General features: G+C 47.7%; 1 protein-coding gene across 2 annotated transcripts; it reads left to right on the plus strand.

The window, feature by feature from the left end:
• The first annotated feature begins 11,877 nt into the window (after window positions 1–11,877).
• On the plus strand, window positions 11,878–22,275 carry SPATA2 (spermatogenesis associated 2). Of its 2 annotated transcripts, XM_036245745.1 has the most exons (4): window positions 16,072–16,155; window positions 18,128–18,145; window positions 18,290–18,571; window positions 19,803–22,275. In XM_036245745.1, the coding sequence occupies exon 4, from the start codon at window positions 19,878–19,880 to the stop codon at window positions 21,021–21,023; it is 1,146 nt and encodes a 381-aa protein (XP_036101638.1). In that variant the 5' UTR covers window positions 16,072–16,155; window positions 18,128–18,145; window positions 18,290–18,571; window positions 19,803–19,877; the 3' UTR covers window positions 21,024–22,275. The 2 variants fall into 2 exon arrangements, with proteins under 2 accessions (XP_036101637.1, XP_036101638.1); XM_036245744.1 differs by lacking the exon at window positions 16,072–16,155 and adding an exon at window positions 11,878–11,907 and having other exon boundaries at window positions 18,128–18,571.
• Window positions 22,276–23,304: the final 1,029 nt, after the last annotated feature.

Here is a 23,304-nt window from a genome sequence, read left to right on the forward strand (position 1 = left end):
GGCCGAGGAGGAGGAGCCCGACGGGGCGGGGCCGAGGAGGAGGAGCCCGACGGGGCGGGGCCGAGGCGGGCCAGCGCGGGGCCGGCACGAGGGCGGGGCTGGTGGGCGGGGAGGGACCCTGGGGGCGTGGATTGCGGGCAGTGCACCCGGCGGGGGGCGGGGCTCATGGGTGCGCCTCGCCCCTTGGCTGTGACCGGAGGGAGGGAGGAGGCCAAGAGAAATAATGGAAAATGTAGAAAACGGCTCTCGAGATTGGCAGAATTGGAACCGGTTTTGTGCTTTGGGCCTGTTTCTTACGTTTAAATCATTACTATTACTTAGTGTTTACTTATGCACTATTACTATTTCTCTTCCAACCGTGTTGATTTCTTTAAATTTAAGCAAACAAAAACAGAAAAAAATTTAGAAAAGAAGAAAGGAATGAATAAATAAATAAACTTAAGCAAACAAATTTTATTTTTTAAAATATGTTTTTATTGCTTTTTTTTTTTTTTTAATTAGAGAGCGAGGAAGGGAGAGAAAAATAGAAACATCAGTGTGAGGGAGAAACATCGGTCGCTGCCTCCTGCACACCCCCCACTGGGGATCAAGCCTGCAACCTGGGCGTGTGCCCTGACCAGGAATCAAACCGGCACCTCTCAGTCCATGGGATGAGCTCAATCCACTGAGCCACACCAGCCAGGCTAATCAAACACATTTTAAAAGAAACTGTGATATCACTCCTGAGCTACAAATAGAAAACCAGTATCACTTATTTTCTACAAGGGAACTGCAAAGATACAAGGGAAACAAAACAATATAATTTTTTCCAGGTGATTTTGAGAGTACATTTATTAAAGCTGGCGACCGTGAAACAAGGACGGGCTTAGGATAGAAGCAGCAACACGAGAGATCCTCAGAGGGGCTGCTTTGACTCTAGAATTGTTTTAGGAAAGAAATGAGCCTAGGCAGGGCTGCTGTTGGCTTACTGAAAAGTCAGAGAAAAGGGGGCCTTGCAGATAGGTTCAGGGGGTTAGCCTGGCTGAGCTGCCACTGCCCATTGCTCCCCTGGTTACAAGTCACCTGGGGACTCTTAGAAGTTAGGAGATGTACGCCTGAGAGGGAAGAAAGATGTTGGCGTGCTCCCATGAGGGAGAGCCCCCGAAAACAATATTATTAACTCATGCTGAATACTGTTGATGCTGAAAAGAGAGATTAGCCATTACTAGAGAGGTGTTGAAGATAGGCTATCACCACATTGAGACATACTAGTGAAAGCAGAAGTAATGGGAAGCATGTCTCCCTCTCTGAACCAACATTATTTAATATTGTGTTCACATGCCCCCTGGTGACAGGGTCCGGCTCCTGCTCTGTATAGATGGGGAAGCTGAAGCTCAAGCTTGAAGAGACAAAGTCTCAGCCTCACAAGAAAGGAGCCGGCCTACATCCCAGATGTTTTGAATCCCAACTTTCTCTACTTTCTACTGCACCCGATTGACTTTTGCATACACCCACTTAACAAAAGAGAAATCTTTTTTTTTTTTTAAAACACAGGCTGTACTAACAATTAAATTCTACCTAGTTTTCTTAACCTGGAAAGTTAATAATCAATTAAACTGCTATCTGAAACGGCACAAAGGCCTCATAGCAAGGAGTCTACATGAGATAAATAAATCATGTTTGTTAAAACCAGGTTAATTGAATGCAGATTTGTGTCTTCTCTTTGCCATTCCCAATACGTCAAGATTGCAGGTTGGATCCCTAGTCAGGGCACATAAAGAAGCAACCAATACTCAGACCGGTTGCTCAGCGGTTAGAGCATTGGCCCAGGGACCGGAGCGTCCCAGGTTCAATTCCGGCCAAGGGCACGTACCTCGGTTGTGGTTTGTCTCCAGCCCCGGTTGGGGCTGTACAGGTGGCATTCTATCTATGGGCCTCTCTCACATCACTGTTTCTCTCTCTCTTCCTCCCTCCCTCCCTCTCATTTTATCTGAAGATAAATGGAAAAATATCCTCGGGTGAGGATTAAAAAAAAATGCAACCAATGAATGCATAAAATGCATAAATAAATAGAACAGCAAATCTCTCTCTCTCTTTCTTCCCTTTCCCTCTCTCTAAAATCAATAAAACATTTAAAATTTTCAATTCTTCACCCTGGCAGGTTTGGCTTAGCAGTAAGAGTGACGGCCCGTGGACCAAAGAGTCTCGAGTTTAATTCCGGCCAAGGGTATATACCTTGGTTGCGGTTCGTCCCCAGCCCTGGGCCCTGGTCAGGGTCTTGCGGGGGGTGGCCAGTCAATGTGTGTCTCTCTCTCCCTCCCTTCCTCCCACTCTATCTGAAGATAAATGGAAGATATCCTCAGGTGAGGATTTTAAAAAATTTTCATTTCCTCTGTCTCACTAGCTACATTTCTAATGCTCAGTAGCTACTAGAAATGTAGCTAATAGCTATGTATCAGGACACAGCAGATATAGAACATTTCCATTGTCACAGAAGGTTCTGTGAACAGTGCTGCTATAGACCTACTCACACATGTGGGAAGGATACAGACACATAGATGTCAAGGACAGCATTGGTCACAGTAGCAAAGTGATAAAATAAATATGATATAATTACTGGTATGTCAGCTCCATGAGGACAGATTTTTTTTTTCATTCTGTTTACTGTATCTTTAGCTTTTATTTTATTTATTTTTTGTGGTACCTGCCCCTAGCTGGGGCCGAACCCGGACTCTCTGGTCCACAGGTCGACGCTCAACCGCTGAGCCAAACTTGCCAGGGCTGTATCTTTAGCTTTTAAAACAATGCCTAGTGCATGGTAGGTAACTCCATGTATATTTGTTAAGTGAACATACAGCTGATATGGAATGATCTTCAAAATATATACATTTTGTTTCCCTTTATTGATTTGAGAGAGAGAAAGGGAGAGGGGGAGAGAGATAGAAACATCAATGAGCAAGAACATCGACTGGCCACCTCCTGTATGCCCCCTACTGGGTATTGGGCCCACAACCTGGGCATGTGACCTGACCAGGAATTGAATTGGCCGGCAACCTCTTGGTGATGAGTGGACGCTCAACGACTGAGCCACATCGGCCGGGTTATGCATTACTTTTTAAGTAAAAATTAAAGAATATTGTATTAGGCCCTGTGGGAGAATAGGTGAAATGATTAGACATGATGCCAGCCCTCAAATCAAGCCCTATCTCTCAGATTCAGGTCACATGTAAAACATATTACTATACTTATCTAAAGCAGGCAGAATTTACAGCATTGTGTATTACCACATTTATTAATTTATAAGCAGATAATTTTATCTTGATTTCAAACTAGTATGAGATTCAAGATTGCCAAACTGGTAAGAGCCAAGAGGAATTTCCACCTACACCACTAGGGGGCAAACGAGTACCTCCTAGACTCACTGGCCCAGCTAGGTGAACACTGCCTCCTTATTCTCTCCAGTTCCTTAAGGATCTACTGTCCCTGACCATTATGCCTTACTGTACTTAGCCTGGAAGTAAAAATAAAAAGGGGACATAGTTTTGGATTGCAAGGAGTTTAACATGAGTAAAACTGATATGTAAATATTCATTCAACCAATAGCTTATTTGTGCCAGGCATCCTAATGGGTTTGGGGGATATGGCCATGAATGATTTGGACAAACAGGAAAGACACAGTGAATGATATCATAAAAATAGCAGTTTATCAGTTACCCCACCAGTTCATTGTTTTTACACAGCATTTGACAGTTTATATTATATCAAGAATCAGCCACATAATGAGGTAAAAATAATGATCTAGTAAGATCTTACAAGAACTAGAACTGAACAATAAATATTAGCAAGACTGATTGAAATAGGGATTTAGATCTACCACCACCTGCCTGGTCAGCGTGGCTCAGTGATTGAGCGTCAATCCATGCACTAAGGGATCACCAGTTCGGTTCCTGGTCAGTTCGGCACATGCCCAAGTTGTGGACCAGATCCCCAGTGGGGGGCATGCAGAGGGCAGCCAATTGATGTTTCCATCTCTCTCTCTCTAAAATCAATAAAGAAAAATAAATAAATAAATAAATCTACCACCACCAGCCACAAATATATTGACTTGAGACATTGGCTAACAATAGGAGGAAGTCATCACAATGAGCAAGACATTGAAAAATGAAGTATCCATATAGAAGTGGGATTTCTGGGTCACTTAAATTTATTAGAAACTGCCAAACCAAACCATTTTCCAAATATTTTCCACTGCCTCTAATGATGTACGAGTTGCTCCACATCCTCACCTACATTTGGTTGTCCGCCATTTTTATTTTAGCCATTCTAGCAGGTGTGTGGTGGGATCGCGTGGCTTTAATTTTCATAATGATGGAAGATGGTGAGCACCTTTCATTTGCTTATTGTCATTTGTATGTCTTCCTTTGGAAAAGTGTCTGCTCAAGTCTTTCGTTCACTTTTTTTATTAGGTTGTCTTTTTTATTCTTTAGTTGTAGGAGATAAAATATTATTTTGTATTTAGGTCATTCTTTGTATAAGTTTTTATTTTGAAATAATTTTAGACTTATAGAATAGTTACTAAGATATTTTATTTTTTTATCCTCACCCGAGGACATTTTTTCATTTTTTGTTCAGAGAGAGAGAGGGGAAGAGAGAGAGAAAGAAAAATCAACGTGAAAAGGACATAGCGAGTGGTTGCCACCCCCACGACCAACCAGGGCGGAGGACAAACTGCAACCGAGGTACGTGCCCTTAGCGGGAACCGAACCCGGGTCTCTCTGGGGCTGAGTCTAACCGCTGAGCCAAACCGGCCAGGGCATTGCTAAGATATCTTAAAGAACTCCCAGAGCCCTGGCCGGTTTGGCTCAGTGGTTAGATTGTGGCCTGCGGTCCAGAGAGACCGGGGTTCGGTTCCCGCTAAGAGCACGTACCTCGGTTGCAGTTTGTCCTCCGCCCTGGTTGGGCCGCATAGGTGGCAGCCACTCGATGTGTACCTTTCATATCGATGTTTCTCTCTCTCTCTCTCTCCCCCTCCCACTCTATCTGAACAAAAAAATGAAAAAATGTCCTCGGGTGAGGATAAAAAAATTTAAAAAACTCCCAGAGACCCCCTTCAACCCGATTCCCTAATTGTATCGCATTTACCTTATTGTTACATCTCTCTCACAAACACACGCACACTTTCTGGCTCAGTAAGATGTTCCAGGCTCACACTGCAATTTCCCTGCCCCAGTCCTGAGAATGTCATCTCTCCAAAAAGCCTTTGTTCCTTGTAGTAGAGAATGGTACTTAGAAAGCAAGATTTGGGTGCTTGTTGCTACAGGGGTGTTACTTCTTGTGGGCTCTCTCAGTAGACGGAATTAGGAAGTATATTTATACATGTTGTTTGTAATTGAGAAGTTTCACTTAAAAATCTGGACTTCTAGCTGCTTTTCAGAAACCTAAACATCTGATCACAATTAGTGAGGAAATTGATGATGATCAGCTGGAGCATGGTAGGGGTATCTGTTTTTTCTTCTTCTTTTTTTTTTTTTTTTATCCTCACCCGAGGACATTTTTTGTTCAGGTAGAGTGGGAGGGAGAGAGAGGAAGAGAAACATCGATGTGAAAGGGACACATCGAGTGGCTGCCACCCGCACGACCGACCAGGGCCGGGGACAAACTGCAACCAAGGTACATGCCCTTAGTGGGAACCGAACCCAGGTCTCTCGGGACCGCAGGCTGATGCTCTAACCGCTGAGCCAAACCGGCCAGGGCTCTTTTCTTTTTTAATCCTCACCTGAGGATATTTTTTTTTCCCTCCAATTTTTATTAATTTATTTTTGTTACACATATTTCTCCTCCCCCCGCCAAACCTTCTCCTCCCCACCCCACCCCCCTAGCATTGTTGTCTATGTCCATTGGTTATGCTTACATGCATAGAAGTTCTTTGGTTCATCTCATCCATCCCTCTACCCCCCCTATTCTGAGATTTGTCAGTCTGAACCATACTCCTTTCTATGTCTCTGGGTCTATTTCATTCATCAGCCCACCTTGTTCATTATATTCCACAAATAAGTGAGATCATGCGGTACTGTCTTCCTCTGACTGGGTTATTTCGCTTAGCATAATACTCTCAAAGGATAAGAGATCTTTCTTTCTTACAATTGCATAGCATTCCATTTTATATATGTACCACAGATTTTTTTATCCACTCATCTATTGACGGACACTTGGGCTGTTTCCAGATCTTAGCGATTATAAATAGTGCTGCTATGAACATAGGGTACATATATTCTTTGTGATTGGTGTTTCAGGCTTCTTAGGATATATTCCTAGAAGTGGGATCACTGGGTCAAATGGCAATTCAATTTTTAAGTTTCTGAGGTAGCACCATATTGTTTTCCATAGTGGCTGCACCAGTCTGCATTCCCACCAGCAGTGTACTAGAGTCCCCTTTTCTCCACACCCTCACCAGCACTTGTTTGATGATTTGTTGATGGCAGCCATTCTGACAGGTGTGAGGTGATACCTCATCATTGTTTTAATTTGCATCTCTCTGATGATTAGTGATGTTGAGCATTTCTTCATATGTCTCTTGGCCATTTGTATGTCCTGTTTGGAAAGGTGTCTACTTAGCTCCTCTGCCCATTTTTTAATTAGGTTCTTTGTCTTCCTTTTGTTGAGTTGTATGAGCACTCTATATATATTAAAAATTAGCCCTGGCCGATTTGGCTCAGCGGTTAGAGCGTCGGCCTGCGGTCTGGAGAGACCCGGGTTCGGTTCCCGCTAAGGGCACGTACCTCGGTTGCAGTTTGTCCCCGGCCCTGGTTGGTCGTGCGGGTGGCAGCCACTCGATGTGTCACTTTCACATCGATGTTTCTCTCCTCTCTCTCTGTTCCTCTCTCTCCCTCCCACTCTACCTGAACAAAAAAAAAAAAAAGGGAAAATGTCCTCGGGTGAGGATAAAAAAAAAAAAAAAATTAACCCCTTATCTGATGTATCATTGGCGATTATGCTCTCCCATACAGTGGGTTCCCTTTACATTTTGATGGTTGTTTCTTTTGGTGTGCACCAAGGATATATTTTACATTAATTTTCAGACAGAGCTGGAGGGACAGAAGGAGAATGAGGAGAGAAACATTGATGTGAGAGAGACACATCGATTGGTTGCCACCCACACAACCCCAACCAGGGCTGGGGACAAACTGCAACTGAAGTACGTGCCCCTGGCTGGAATCAAACCCGGGACTCTTTGGTCTGTAGGCAACGCTTTTACTGCTGAGCCATAAGGGCTAGTGCAGAGTATCGGTTTTCTCAGTCAAGTATTTATTGAAGGCTCCCTGTGAGCCAGGTACTATGTATAGTATGAGACTACCCTACTCTAGTACCTTAATTACCCCCACCTTCTATGCTTGGAGGCGGTTGTTTCAATTTCTAGTACTTTCTTCAGATTGCTTTCTTCCCTCCAGCTGGAAGAAAAACGGGCGATGCTCACACATGCAACTCACTCAAAGCTCAGCTCAAATGCCACCTTTTCCATTTTGTCCCCAGCTTTCCCTGTCAGAGGTCCCCTCTCCATTCTCTAACCAGTGGTTTTCAACCTTCCTAATGCTGCGACCCTTTAATACAGTTCCTCATGTTGTGGTGACTCCCAACCATAAAGTTATTTTCGTTGCTACTTCATAACTGTAATTTTTTTGCTACTGTTATGTCTTAGGCGACCCCTGTGAAAGGGTCGTTTGACCCCCAAAGGGGTTGCAACCCGCAGGCTGAGAACCGCTGCAAGCTCTATACCCCTCTCATAACATTTACCACCTTGGATTCTGAATCATAGGCTTTTAGTTCATCCTACTCTTGGTTTATTAATATTCTTTCTGATAAGGAGACTGTACACTCCTTGAGGGCAGGAGCTGTGTCTGTTTTGCTCACAGTTATGCTCTTTAAATCTAACATCAATGAAAATTTCCATCAGAAATAACTACTGTTGTTGAACCTCTTGTTGCATGCAGGGCAGATAGTAGTGATAAAATTGTGGGCAAAACAACAATGAGGTATCACCTCACACCTGTCAGAATGGCTGCCATCAACAAATCATCAAACTACAAGTGCTGGCGAGGGTGTGGAGAAAAGGGGACTCTAGTACACTGCTGGTGGGAATGCAGACTGGTGCAGCCGCTATGAAAAACAATATGGTGTTACCTCAAAAAATTAAAAATTGAATTGCCATTTGACCCAGTGATCCCACTTCTAGGAATATACCCTAAGAAGCCTGAAACACCAATCAGGAAGAATATATGTACCCCCATGTTCATAGCAGCAATATTTACAATAGCTAAGATCTGGTAACAGCCCAAATGTCCATCAGTAGACGAATGGATAAAAAAGCTGTGATACATATACACAATGGAGTACTATGCAGCAGTAAGAAAGAAGGATCTCTTATCCTTTGAGACAACATGGAGGGACCTGGAAAGTATCATCCTAAGTGAAACAAGCCAAGCAGAAAAAGACAAATACCACATGATCTCACTTATTTGTGGAATATAATGAACATAACAGTCTGAGGAATAGGGTAGAGCCAGAGATGTGGAAGTGGGGTACAGACTGACAATCCCCAGAAGAGGGGGTGGTGGGGGAGAGATAAACCATAGAACTTATATGCATGTACGCATGAACAATGGACATGGACAACAAAGCTGGGGACAGGGAGGGGAGGGAGAGGGAGAGGGAGGGGGGAATCAGTGGGGGGAAAAGGATAAACATCTGTAACAAAAATAAATTAATTAATTTTAAAAAAATTGTGAGCAAAACAGGTCTAGCTATGTTATGGAGATAACTGATTTCTGGGGGAAAATTAAAATCACATAATATGTATTTGTGGAATGATTTAAAAAACAAATGATCTAAATTTGCATTATTGCACTAATGTATATGCATCCTTAGAAAATATATAGTATTGGTTGATGTTTTGTTTTCCATTTCAGGGTATGTCTCTTTTCATTACACTGCATATCTTGGAGTTATGTAATCCTGTAAAGTGATCCGTAGTAGTCATTAGTATGGATACATCATTAGGCTACTGATGGACAGTTAAAATGTTTCTGGGTTTTGTTTTTGCATTACAATGATGCAACAGGTCTCTTGTGTACTTACACTTGTTTCTCTGGTAGATTCCAAGAAATAAAATTGCTGGGTCATAGGATTGCTTTTCTTTGTCATTTGTGTTTTGTTCTCTCTCTATATATGCCTGTATTGTTGGAATTCATGTGTTACTTTTGTGATTTAAAAAACCCTACTAAACAGAAAGAAGTAGGTAGATTGTTCATGTTGTTGGCTCTTAGAAAGCAGAGGTACCTAATCATTGTTACATGACTGTTATATAATCTGTTAATCATTATGTAATAAAATCTGAAAAAGATGCTCCTGTGATTCCACATCACCAAGCAGAGAAATCTCTGGCCTTCAACCCTGTCTAAAAGATGAAAAACATGGCTCTTTTCAGTGACTTTGGGTCTTTTCTGATATGAAATGTCACCACGTCTCAATGACCAGGGTTTCCTACTGGTCTGGTTCCCTTTTGTCTGTCACAGAACCACAGAGCTGGGAGGGATGTTTTAGCAGGCTCATGCAGTCTTGCAACAGTTTGCAAAGGACTATTTTGAGTTGTTGCAAAGGCAAGGAGTTTGGGTGGAGCTGGAAATCCTGTAAACACCATTACCTTGCAGGTAATTAAGAGAGGAGCTTAGCCCCGGCCAGTGTGGCTCAGTTGGTTGGGCATCACCCTATGCATCAAAAGGTCACCAATTCACCTGGCCGATGTGGCACAGTGGTTGAGCACTGACCCATGCACCAAGAGGTCACTGGTTCGATTTCTGGTCAGGGCACATGCCAGGATGTGGGCCCAATCCCCAGCGGGGGGCATGCAGAAGGTGGTCAATCGATGTTGTCTCTCATCAATGTTTCTATCTCTGTCTAAAATAAATAAAAACATATTAAAAAAAAAAAGAATGGGGAGCTTAAACATGAGCTGATACAAGCTGCAGTACATAAACTCCTTGAGTAGTGCTCAGACAGCAACAGATAAATATAGTAATCACTGCTGTTTGAATAGCAGGTTGTCGGTTCTCCAAATGCTTCCCCATGTATTATGTCACTGAGACAAGACCCACCTGGGGACACCAAGGCTGAGAGAGAATCCTTTAATCAAGGAATCTCTATTGGGCACCTCATGAGCAGACTTGTTCAGAGCTCAGGAAAAACACAGATGTATAAGGAGCTCCAGGTCTTGTGGGGGAGTCAGGTTTAAAAATATATGTTATCCACTGTGGTAGGAGCTGAGATAAGATTATGAAAGACAGTGTTGTGGGGAACCAGAGGAAGGCTGATTTTTGCCTGGAGAAAACGGAGAAAGCTTCAGAAAAGAAGTGAGGACTGAGCTGGGACTGGTAGCTGAAAAAGCAAGGAAGGGATGCTGAGGTGAGGGGAAAGTCATTCATACAGGAGGGAACAGCATTTGGAGCACAAAGGCCAGAAGGGTAGAAGAGCATGCTAAGTTCAGGGAGCCAAGAGCACGCTGGAGGAAGAGAACTTGGCAGGGAGTGACCTCCAGTCTTGAATAAATGTGTGGAATAAATTAGAGAGATATAATGAATGGTTCAGTTGCAAATACATTCAACAGTCTTGAGTATGTACTAGGCACTCTGCAAGCACTAAGGAGTCAGTGAGCAGTGAACCACAAAAACCAAGTGCCTGGGAAGCTCACGGGCAACGCGTGGGTGGGAGTAAAGACAAACCCATGAAGTGAAGTAACAAGCCACCAGGACTGATGCCCATGTAGGTCCTGCAGGAGCCTGGTGAAAAGTCACAAAGCATGGAAGCAATATCTTGGTCTTCCCCAAGGCTGACTCCCATTTAAGAAAGGTGAGGGCTGCCCTGGCCGGTTTGGGAGCGTCGGCCTGCGGACCAGAGAGTCCCGGGTTCGTTCCCGGGTTCGTTCCCGCTAGGGGCACGTACCAAAATAAAAAAAGACAAAGAAAGGTGAGGGCAAAGAGTGGTCACTTCCTTTGACTTAACCAGATTTAAAAAGCTGAATGTATTTAGATCTTTATGCCAACTATTGTAATAAGCGGTTCCCATAAATGAACTCAGCTCTCACGTGAATCCCAGGTCACGGTACTATTACTATTCCGTTTTACAGGTGAAAAAACTGAGGCTCAGGGAAGTTAACTTGCCCAAGGTCAGGCAGGTCGGTAAGGGACAAAGGCAAAGCCGGGACCCGCCTCTTAACGACAGCTTATAACATGACAGTCCTCTCTCGGCTGGGTTCATCTCGCGTGATCCTGGGCATCTCTTGCTCTCTTTAAGCCCCGCGTCTCCGCCTGTACAAAGGAGGCGGGGAGCCGACCGTCAGCTCCTGCTCAGGCGCAGTGGGGAGCACAGCTCCGGGTCACGTCGGCGGTGGGCGAGCCCGGGAGGCGGAGGCCAGGGCCGCTGTCTGCGCTCCCAGCTCGGGGACGCGCCGCCGGCTCCTTACCGGTTCCCATGACAACTCGGCTAGCTGCCATCCTGGGGCCGACAGCGTGCGTCACTTCCCGGCCCGTTTATTTCCGGGTCCTAGCCCCAGCCCGGGCAGTGGCCTTTTAGTCTCCAAAGTGAAATTCCGCGGCTTCTGTGCTCGCTTTTCTGCCTCCCGCTCCTTCCGCCGCCATCCCTGGGCCTCGGCCTTTCCCCGGCCCAGCGCGCAGCCGCAGCCCGGCCTCCTTTTGGACCCGCCTCCGAGGAACATCACTTCCGGGCCGATTGTTTCCGGGTCGCCACTGGCCCTGGGGCACTGGTCTCGATCTCCTGCAGCCGGCCGGAGCGGCGAGAGCCCACCCGGGCCCGGCTCCGGCGGCGGCCGCGGCTCCTTCTCGCTTCCTTCGGCCGGGCATCTTCGGCGGCAGTGACGGGGTCAGTGCGGTGGCCGCGGCGGAAACGGCCTCTGGGGCTTCCCCGGGCGGAGGGGGCGTCCGACTCCGCGGGGCTCGGCGGCCAGGGAGCGGGGTCCCCTCGCGGACGGCGGGAGCGACGACCCGGCCCTCCTTTTCGGCCCCCCGGGAGCCCAGTTTGTCCGCAGGGGCTGCTTCGCAGACACCTAGGACCGGCCATAGGTGGCTCAGGGCAGCTCAGGAGGAACACCCCTTCTTTAGCTACTAACCAAGGAGGAGGACACCCCAATCCCAGCGTGAGGCAGGTGCGGCACAGTGGTCCTCGGCCCAGCTTTTTGGCGGCTGGCCTGGGTTTGTACTCACTGTGTGACCTTGGACAAGTCACTTAGTCTTCTGAGCCTCAGTTGCCCAATCAGTTAGTTAAATGGGAGTGGACTTGCCTGCTGGGACCGTAGTGGGGGTGAGATGAGATAATGCCTGTGAAGCTGCAGCTCTGGCTTACAGCAGGCGCCCCCAAATGATAGCTGCTGTTAATTCATTCACAGACCCGTGGGGAGGGCCCGAGTTTGGGTCTAGGGTGTTTTTTACAACTGACGAGGCTTTCCACGGCTGTAGGAATTACCAGGCTGGGAATAGCAGCCGCCAGCTTCTGTCCCCTGCAGGGAGGGGAAACTGCTTCCTTCAGAGCCCCTCTGAGAGGCAGCTGCCACTAGGGAAGCCCCATTTCAGCACCGCCGGGGTTATTTTCAGAGGTTTGGAAGGCCTCTCTCTGATTTTCTCTGGAATCTGGTTGGTGTGTGGGGACTCTCTGGTGTTTCACAGCCAGTGGAACGTTGTTTTGGATATGTCTCCAGAGCCTCGGCTTGGAATGAATGCAAAGAAGTGGTGTGCGGAGGTGGAAGGGATTGAACTGCTCTTCCCTTGGCTGCTGTTAGGAGGCTGAAGGAAGTCTGAGTCTGCCGAAGCTAGACCAGGGATCTGTAAACCTGTGGACTCGGGCAATGCTGGTACCAAAATAGCTCCTGCCTGTGCAGGGAGGGAGCGCCTTCAAATGCAGCTTGAGGGATGTTTCTGCTTGAATGGGCCAGTGGAGGTAAAGCCAAGCGAATGCTCTGCTACCCAGAATCATTTCAGTTACATTCAGTGGGTTTTCAACAGATACAGTTTTCCTTTGAGATGCTTAAAAGATAATAATTAAAAAGCCAACGCCTCCCTGACTGCAGTCTGCTGTATCTTATCTCTTCACTGATTTGCTTTTCAAAAGGGGCCCAGATTGTGGGTACAGGAAGTGCTGACCAGGTCTTTTGGCTCTGGGCACCTGGCTGACTTTGTTAGGGATGTTCAAGTGCCATTTTTCTTTCTTTCTTTTTTTTTTTTTTGCTCGTCTGGCACGTCTTGGCTTTCCAATCCTTGGGTTGCCTGGAGAAATTAACAGCTTCTGTCACCGCGCTGTCTGGTCTCCTATAACCACATTGTTTTTGCAGTGAGCGTGTTTTGGGTTCTTGCAGAGTGCTGGGAATAAATTGCTGAGCATAAATTTTCTACGCTCAGAAGAGACACCAGCTATGACCAGCTATAATGCAGCCTGTATTCTCAGAAAATGTATTCAGGATGGATGATGATGTCAGCTGCTTCCACTGGCTGGCCTCTGGGCAGCTTCTTCCCTTGGCCCTTGAGCTTACATCACAGAGCTTTGTGGCTCTTCCAGCCCCATTCTGTGTGGGAAGATGTGAATTTTGCTACTAGAGGAATTTTTGGAACTCAGCTCTGCTCTCCCTGTCATAGGGCATTCTAGCTTAGCGGAGCCCTTTCGAGTGCAGCTGTCCAGCAGATGTAGCGGACAGCTTTGCTTAAAAGCGGGGCAGCGGAGAGCTTGAGTCAGGGTTTTGGCATCAGACTGAGGTTCAGATCTCAGATACACTTCTTCCTAGCCTTGGATTTAGGGCAAGTGACTTGGCCCCTCTGAGCCTCAGTTTCCTCTTTAACCTTGGGGCTGTCCTGAGGGTTTCATTGAATTTCATTGAGCCTCAGCAGCGGGTCTTATGTACTAATCCCTTGGAGAATGATACTAATTTTAACAGTAAATGTGATAAATGGGAAAATGCACAGGCCTCAGGGTCTGCCGCCTCAAGTTCACATCGCACCTTTGACCCTTTGAAGGTCTGTTGGGCAGATTGTATACTGAGCCTTGGTTTCTTCATAGCCTTATTCCGTGGATTAAACGGGATGATGCAGTTGAAGCAGAAAGCTCAGTGCTTAGCACATAGGACCGAAATAATTGTCAGTTTCCTTCTCTCCTTTCTTTAATTATATTTTAACATTCATTTTCTTTCACCTTTTTTCTCACCTACGTAGGTTGGTTCAAGATTCTTCTTAGATGGGTTTCCCATCCTTGACTTTAGGATTTTGAACACTAACTGACTTCCTGGGAGAAAACTCACAGCAGTGTTTAGGAGGAGCCTTGATGTGCCTCTGTTTAAATTGTTCTCAGGTATACCAACAAGCAGTCCTTGGGCCAGAAGCAGGAAGGAAGCTTCTCTTAGGTAAATAAAAAGTGGTGAATACATCTGGGTTTGTATTCACAGGGACAGTGATGTCATCTTTCAGGTTGCAGTACAGTTTTATTTTTCAAGAGAACATACATAGTTTGATACTAGACAGTAAATTCTTTGAACTAGAATTGACGGCAGAGCTATGTCTTCTCAACTGTTGTCCCCTCTGCTCCTACCACCCTGTACCCACCCCTACTGTATCCAGCCCAGGGCCTGGCACGAGGTAGGTGCTTTGTAAATACTTGAACTCAGGAATCATGGGGCGGTGAGAGGAACACAGGCTCTCAGTCAGAAAGCCAGGCTTGGAATCTTGGGTCCATCTTTTACTAACCCTGAGCTACTTAGAGTATGTCATGACATGGAGCCTCTGTTCTCTCTCCAGCTGATCTTCCAGGATTCTTGGGAGAGTAAAAGAAACAAAAGGGTGGCAGGCATCATGATTGCTTACATCCTTTGGATCATTCATTTCACCTGTGTTATCAAACACCTACTAAGTGCCAGGCTCTGTGTTAGGCATCCTGGTGAACAAAACAGATGTGGTCCTTGCCTTTGTGTAGATTGCTGTGTAATTGAGGGAGACGAAGAGGAAACCAGGAAATGGATAAATACAGTAGATTATTTCAGATGGTGATTATCCCAGGACACCTGGATAAGGAGGGACGGGGAAGGTGGGAGTTCCTGAGCTGGGGTTGTCGGTGAGGCTGCGGAGGCTGCTATTTGACCTGAGGCCTGAGTGAGAGTGAGCCAGCTATAGGAAGAGTCAGAGGAAGAAGATGCAGAAGGAACATGTGCCAAGGTCCTGGGATAGAATGGAGCTCATCAAGTTTGAGGAACATACAGGTCATGTGGGTGGGACTTAGGGAAGCGAAAGACTGCTGTGAGAGGTGAGCAGGGGTCTGAACGTGTAGAGCCTTTGACCTTAGTCAGGATGTAGAATTTATCTTAAGTGGATTTGTTTGCCATTTTCCACTGCCAGCAGGAGCCTTCTTCACCCAGACAGCAGGTATTTCTTTTTAAAAGATTTTTTCTTTATTACTGATTTTTAGAGAGAGAGGAAGGGAGAGGGAGAGACCGATAGGAAATATCGATGAGAGAAACATCAACTGGCTGCCTTCTGCATGCCCCCCACTGGGGATCGGGCCCACAACCTGGGCATGTGTCCTGACCAGGAATTGAACCGGTGACCTCTTGGTGCATGGGTCCATGCTCAGCCAGAGCCACACTGGCCGGGCCAGACAGCAGGTATTTCTGAAGCACATACCCTGCTCCTGGCCCCATGCTTAGGTTACCTTACTGAGTAACTGGGTCATGATCCCTGCACCCATGGAGCTGTGGTCAGGAAAGGCAGGACAGGTGAGTGTGAAAATGCACATCCATCATCTTGTCAGATTTGTCCCACTCTGATCTTACTTTCTTGGAAAGCCTGGCATCTTGGGGGGTATAGCACCTTCAAACACCAGGAATGGCTGCTTGTCTATCAAGGACTTCTTCTAAGCTGGCATACCAATTTTAAGTCCAGAGTGCAGAGTCCACCAACTCTAGGTACTGTTATCAGCCCCCTTTTTTCAGATGAGAACACTGAAGCCCAGAGATTGAGTAACTTGCCAAAGTAACCTAGAGAAGCAGATCCGGGATTCATACTCCGGAAGCCTGGCTTTGGAATCTGTTTGTCACCCCTGTGCCGTGTTGCCTGCTCCTGGCCCTGGCCAAATTCCTCAGTAAGTCCGATTTGCTCCCAGCATTATGGCATCAAGAATATTGCTGGAGCCCGGCCGCTGTGGCTCACTGGTTGAGTGTCAACCCAGGCACCAAGAGGGTGCCGGTTCGATTCCCAATCAGGGCACATGCCCAGGTTGTGGGCCAAATCCCTAGTGGGGGGCATGCAGGAAGTGGCCATTCAGTGTTCTTATTGATGTTTCTATGTCTCTCTCCCTCTTCCTTCTCTCTAAAATCAATAAAAAAAGAAAAATTTTAAAAAAGAAAATATTGCTGGATCTGTAAGTGTTCCACTAACGGGCAGCCAAGCAGACAGCAAGAGTGTGTAAATTGTGCGTGTCCCGGCTCAGAATGTCTGTCCTCTCCCAGTGGAACTGTAAACTGCTCTTAAGGTAAAGGGGAATGCAGGCCATCAAAGGCAGATGTAAGCACTCTCCAGGGACCAGCAGCCAGCATGGTCTTTTTTAAAAATTGCAAATAGTCCCTGGCTGGTTTGGCTCAGTGGTTAGAGCGTCAGCCTGCGGTCCAGAGAGACCCAGGTTCGGTTCTGACTAAGGGCATGTACCTCGGTTGCAGTTTGCCCCCGGCCCTGGTTGGGTCATGCGGGTGGCAGCCACTCGATGTGTCCCTTTCACGTCGATGTTTCTCTCTCTCTCTTCCTCTCTCTCTCCCTCCCACTCTGTCTGAACAAAAAATGAAAAAATGTCCTCGAATGAGGATTAAAAAAAAGAAAGAAAAGAAAAAAAAAAATTGCAAATAGGATCATGTCTCTCTTCCCCTTGCTTTGAACTCTTCAGACAGGTGCTTCACATGGCTCTTGGAATAAATGTAAAATTCTTAATTTGCTTTTGCGGCCTTTGGGAATGGAGTGCTGCCCACGCCTGCAGCTTCAACTCCCCTCTCACTGCTTCAGCCGCACTGTAGGCTTTTTGTTCATAACCAAGCTCCTTCCTTCCTGCCTCAGTAAAGCAGGGCGTGGTGGTTCAAGGCATGGACTTTGGAGCCGGACTGCCAGGGCTCTGTCTCAGCTTTGTTTCTGATTAGTTTGTAACTTTCAGTAATTTACTTAATGCCTCGGTTTTTACATCTGTGAGATGGGGATAACAGTAGTACCGGTCTCCTCGGTTGTAGAGAAGACAGAATGTGTACCTGCACGTGGTAAGCACTGACAGTGTTAGCTCAGGGCCTTTCTGCCTGCCAACAGTTCTGTGTTACACCCTTCGCCCACCTCTGCCTGGCACACTCCTCAGCCTGCAGGTCTAACTGTCACTGGCTCAGGAGAACTTTTATTTTTAATTAATTTTAGAGAGGGAGGAAGGAAGGGGGAGAGAGAGAAACATCAATGTGAGAGAGAAACATCAATCAGCTGCCTCCTGCATGCCCCCTACTGGGGATTAAGGCCAAAACCCAGGCATGTTCCCTGATCAAAAATCCATCTGGAGACTTTAAAAAAAAATTTTTTTTCTTTATTGATTTTAGAGAGAGAGGAAGGGAGAGGGAGAGATAGAAACATCGATGAGAGAGAAAGAACATCAATTGGCCGTCTCCTGCATGCCCCACACTGGGGATCGGGCCCACAACCTGGGCATGTGCTCTGACCGGGAATCAAACCAGCAACCTCTTGATGCACGCGTCAGTGCTCAGCCACTGAGCCGCACCAGCTTGGCTAACCGACGACCTTTTGGTGCATGGGACCAAGCTTGTCCTACCGAGCCATGCTGGCCGGGGCTCAGGAGGACTTTTTAACACTGCTTCTCCCCACAAAACCAGATTAGGTTCCCTAATCATATTCTTCATTTGTGAGGATGTAGTACGTGGTCAGTAAATGTGCTGAATGAAGGAGCAGAGTGGGGCCCAGGGCTGGTGGTGCCCACTGTGCCTTAGGTCAGTTCTGTATTTTGTTTTGCCGCAGCAGCCACAGCTGATTTGTGGACCATGTGAGGAATGACGTGCTTCTCGTTCTTCCCCTTCCAGAGCACTCCGCTGGTCCAGGTGGGCAACATGTTAGTGCTTCTAGCCATGTCCCTGCCTCTAACCCCGAGGCCATGGAGGGGATGAGGTAGCCCCTTGTCCCTGGATCGCATGGGGAAGCCCAGTTCAATGGATACAAAATATAAGGATGACTTATTTCGGAAGTACGTGCAGTTCCATGAGGGCAAAGTGGACACCCCCCCCAGCAAGCAGCGGCCCGGCAGTGATGAATACCTGCGGGTGGCAGCCTCGACCCTGCTCAGCCTGCACAAGGTGGATCCCTTTTATCGATTTCGGCTGATACAGTTCTATGAGGTGGTGGAGAGCTCCTTGCGTGCCCTGAGCTCCTCTAGCCTGCGGGCTTTGCATTGCGCCTTCAGTGTGCTGGAAACGGTGGGTGTCAACCTCTTCCTCTACCCATGGAAGAAGGAATTCCGAAGCATCAAGGTAAGGTCTAGGGAAGGGCCCTCCACACTGGTCTCCCTTCTGCTTTCTTGCCCCTTCCAGTCTATCTTGAGAGGGTTTGTGCCAGTTTGATCACATCCCTCCTCTGCCTGCAGACCCTCCTGTGTTCCCCACTGCCTTTGAGATAACCAGAATTACCCCTGTGGCTCCCCACTTTGCCTCTCTGTCTAGTGTCATCTCTTAACTGGTCCTCGCCCTTGGCAGCTCACGTCTGCAGCTGGGAGGTTGGAAAGGCAGGCAGTACCCAGGTTGTGCAGGGCCTTGAGGCCCAGGGCAGAGGGCCTGGATTCATCCTAAGTGGGCTGGGAAGCAAGGCAGTGCCGGAATCAGTTTACATTCGAAGAGAACCCTTCTGGCTGGTGTACGGGCAATAGACTACTGAGGGGCAGGAGTGGGTGGGGACACCAGTTGAGGCTGCCGCAGAGGTCTGGGAGTCACAGAGAAGGAGTGAGGAGGATGAATGTGAGAGAATTCTGAGTCATTCTGAAGGCACTGATGGTTCAGGGGGGTTTCCACCAAGTCAGAGTCTTAAGCCTGACTTACAGGGTGGGGCAAAAGTACGTTTACAGTTGTGAGTATGCGAAACACAGAGTTTATTCTTGTATTATTATTTTCCACAAGAAAAACTATATACCTTTTTATTTTTTAAATTTATTGATTTTTTTAGAGAGAGAGAGAGGCATCCATGTGAGAAACATCAATCCACTGCCTCCTGCACGCCCCCTACTGGGGATCCAGCCGGCAGCCCAGGCACGTGCCCTGATTGGGAATCAAACTGGGACCGCTCAGTCCATGGGCCATGGCTCAGTCCACTGAGCCACACCAGCAGGGCTGTAACCTACTTCTGCCTCACCTGTATTTTTCAGACCTTTGTACAAATGCCAGAAAGGAATACTCGCATTGCTCTCAGGCATCTGCCTCTGATCCAGTTCTCTTTGTTCGCTGAGTTTGCCCTGCCCCCTGCAGAAAGCTAACCAATGGCTTTGCCCCTGTGCTTGAGAGGAGCCGTGTGTCATTTCCCTCCCACCAGTGGCTGAGCTGCTGGTGAGCATTGGCCTCTGCCTTGTAGTGAGAAGCTGTTGGAATCACTACCTCCCCTTTCCGCGCTTCCCCACGCTCCAGTCCCGACTTGGAAGTGCTGTGCTTTAAGGTGGCTTCCTCGTGTGTCAGAGAGAAAGCCCTGCCTCTTTGTCTGTCCCCCTTCCTTCTCTAGACCTACACGGGCCCCTTCGTTTATTACGTCAAGTCCACGTTACTGGAGGAGGACATCCGAGCCATCCTGAATTACATGGGCTACGTGCCTGAGCTGGGGACTGCATACAAGCTCACGGAGCTGGTGGAGACCCTGCAGGTGAAGATGGTCTCCTTTGAACTCTTTCTGGCCAAGGTGGAGTGCGAGCAGATGCTGGAAATCCACTCACAAGTCAAGGACAAGGGCTACTCGGAGCTGGACGTGGTGAGCGAGCGCAAGAGCAGTGCGGAGGACGTGCGGGGCTGCTCGGACGCCCTGCGGCGACGGGCCGAGGCCCGAGAGCACCTACCAGCCTCGATGGCCCGAGTGGCCCTCCAGAAGTCGGCCAGCGAGCGGGCGGCCAAGGACTACTACAAGCCCCGTGTGACCAAACTCTCAAGGTCGGTGGACGCCTACGACAGTTACTGGGAGAGCCAGAGCCGGAAGCCGCCCCTGAAGACCTCCTTGAGCCTGCGGAAGGAGCCCGCGGTGGCAGATGTGGGAGATGACCTCAAGGACGAGATCATCCGCCCGTCCCCCTCGCTCCTGGCCATGGCCAGCTCCCCCCATGGCAGCCCTGATGACCATCCATCCTCCTCCCCCAGCAATGGCCTTGGCCTGCTGCGTGGCACGTACTTCTCTGCTCAGGATGACGTGGATCTGTACACGGACTCAGAACCTAGGGCCACCTACCGGAGGCAGGACGCCCTGCGACCCGATGTGTGGCTGGTCAGAAACGATGCCCACTCCATCTACCACAAGCGCTCGCCCCCCGCCAAAGAGTCCGCCCTATCCAAGTGCCAAAACTGCGGCCTGTCCTGCAGCTCCTCCCTCTGCCAGCGCTGTGACAGTCTGCTCCCCTGTCCCCCAGCCTCCAAGCCCAGCGCCTTCCCCGGCAAGTCCTCCACCCACGACAGCCTGGCCCATGGGTCATCTCTGAGGGAAAAGTATGCAGGCCAGACTCAGCTGGCGCACCTCCACTCCAAGTCCAAGTCCTCCACTACTGCCACCTCCCGCTGCGGCTTCTGTAACCGCCCGGGTGCCACCAACACCTGCACCCAATGTTCAAAAGTTTCCTGCGATGCCTGCCTCAGCGCCTACCATTACGACCCCTGCTGCAAAAAGAGTGAGCTGCACAAGTTCATGCCCAACAACCAGCTGAACTACAAGTCCACCCAGTTCTCCCATCTCGTGTATAGATAAACTGGACCTTGCACCTCCCTGCTCCAAGGGCTACACCGCTGACCTTTCTGGTGTCCTGGGGAAGAAGTGTCAAAGCATTGACCTGGGAAGCAGAGACCTGCACTTGGCCATGTAGGTGCCGGGGATGTGGGTTGGCTGCACCATGTGGGCATTCACTTAGTGACTGACATATTTCAGTTGATGGCTGCTTTTCACCTAACAAGGGAGAGGGTGGCATTTCCGTTCAGATTCATTTTTGCTAATCTCTCCACTCCCTATTTTTTTTTTTTTTAAGAGGATTTCTATCTCTGGGACTCTTGCCACATCTGCCCTTCCCCCCACAAAGCCAACTTGGACTGGGAAGGGACCTCCAGGTCACCTCCAAATGCCCACCTGGAATGGCGAGCTAGAGGCCTGTTGGCTTGTGAAATGAGCCCTCCTGCCACACTGGGCCTCTTCCAGTGGCTCATCCCTTTGCTGCCCCCTCCCCCCAATACGGTATTAGCTGAATGTCATCCTGTTGCCACCACAGCTCAGTTCAGCCAATGGTGTTTGTGAACTTTGCTCCAACACATTGAAGTGTGGACCTTCCACAGCAGGACTGATTCCCCCTTTCTGTTGTTTGCACATGCCCTTCTTACTGTACTGTAAATAGATAATTTTTGAAGTTTATTTTTAAATAAATATTCAACTTGCTGTGTGTTTTAAAGTGGTTAAAACATTAATTGTGTAGCTATTTATAAAAATGCCCTGGGTTCTTTAGTCTTCCAAGGGAGGGCCTCAGGCCTTCCATGTCGTGTCCTCCACTCACTCTGGCCCGAAGGTAGAGCGGAGAGTGTGGGGGCAGAGGAGGAATGGAGGCTGCTCCTGAGTTGGTGGAAAGCCACTGTCTTCCCTACAATAAATATACACCTACCTCCAGTGTGCACCTCGGGGGTTGGTGCGGGCCGGGAGGTCTGTGCACCTGCAGACTGACAACCTCATGACAAGTCAGGAACCTTGCCTGCGGATCTACAGCCTGGTCTTTGCCACTTGCCAAGTGTGAACCTCACACTCCACATGTCCCGAGTCTCGCTTCAGAAGGAAACTCATATGGGATTCCCATCACCCCTCCATCTCAGTCCTCTTCTCTTCACCTCTTCCCAGGACTCTGCACCATTTGCGATCTTTTTGCACTAAAAGTGGGGAGGAGTTGGCATGTGCCCGCATCAGACAGTGTCTCCTGAGAGTCTCAGCTGAGCCCAAGCGCTTCCAAACCCGAAGGCCCCTTAGACTCCTCATGTGAATGACTGACCCCTGGATTTTCCTTTTGGGGTGCAGAGCAGGAGTGGGGCAAGAGTTTGAAAATAAAACTACTTCCTTGTGAAATAATAATATATTCTAGCCATAAGTGTTTGTGATGTACAGAATGTTATAGGAATTTACATGCAGTGGGTTTTCTGGTGGAAGGAGGTATTCAGCTCTTGAACAAATTTAAGTCTGGCTGAATCCTGAGGCCACTGTGAATTTGCTGGTGTTCTTCCAACTCAGTTGAGTGATTTTAAGGTTTTTCAAATCTATGGCTTTTTTATATATATCTAGTAGATTACATGTAGATATTAAACGTGTATATAAAGCTGAATTTCAACCAACTTTATTACTAAGACCACCCCATTCTGGGGCATTCATTCATCTTTGATGTTCTTCCTTTCCACGTTTCAGAAGTGTCGATGCCTGTCCCACTCCTGAGAGCTCTAGTTTTCTAGTTTTCCATTTCCCAATCACTCCAGCACTACAGTAACTCTTTTTACCAACTGATGCCACGTAACTCATGCAGTGGACGAAAGCAGGAACGGCTAAGTCTGTCTTGGAGAGAAAGTCCCATGTTTGTTTCATCACGGAAATACTGTGTTCGTGGACTGGACTAGGAAATGCGCTGACCATGCTCCTCGGTGTGTGCCTCTGTATGAGATTGCTGTGAGTGAGAAAGTTAAATATATGCTAATTTAAAAATGCAAGTGTTTTGCATTTGATTTCTACCAAGAGTTGAAATGTTGAGGGATGATTTAAAAAAATAATAAAGTGTCTTCCATTATTAAATAAAGTGTTTGGGGTTTTATGTCTTCTTTCCCTGCTGCTCTGAAGTTTGAGTTGCTCGGGTTTTATTTAGATCTTTTTTTTTTTTTTTTAAATATTTTTTAATTGATTTTTTAGAGAGAGAGATTGAAACATCGATGTGAGAGAGAAACCTTGATCAGCCTCCTCCTGCATGCTCTCTGCTGGGAATTGAGCCCGCAACCGGGACATGTGCCCTGACTGGGAA

The sequence above is a fragment of the Molossus molossus genome, unplaced genomic scaffold (genome assembly GCF_014108415.1).
Source record: "Molossus molossus isolate mMolMol1 unplaced genomic scaffold, mMolMol1.p scaffold_m16_p_6, whole genome shotgun sequence".
In the NCBI taxonomy this organism is placed as follows: Eukaryota; Metazoa; Chordata; class Mammalia; order Chiroptera; family Molossidae; genus Molossus; species Molossus molossus.

Bases quoted from the DNA above. Each gene is read 5' to 3' on its own strand.
- SPATA2 (XM_036245744.1), top strand. From the start codon at position 18,236: ATGGGGAAGCCCAGTTCAATGGATACAAAATATAAGGATGACTTATTT. The intron at 18,572-19,802 runs GTAAGGTCTAGG...TTCCTTCTCTAG, and splicing joins AGGAATTCCGAAGCATCAAG to ACCTACACGGGCCCCTTCGT.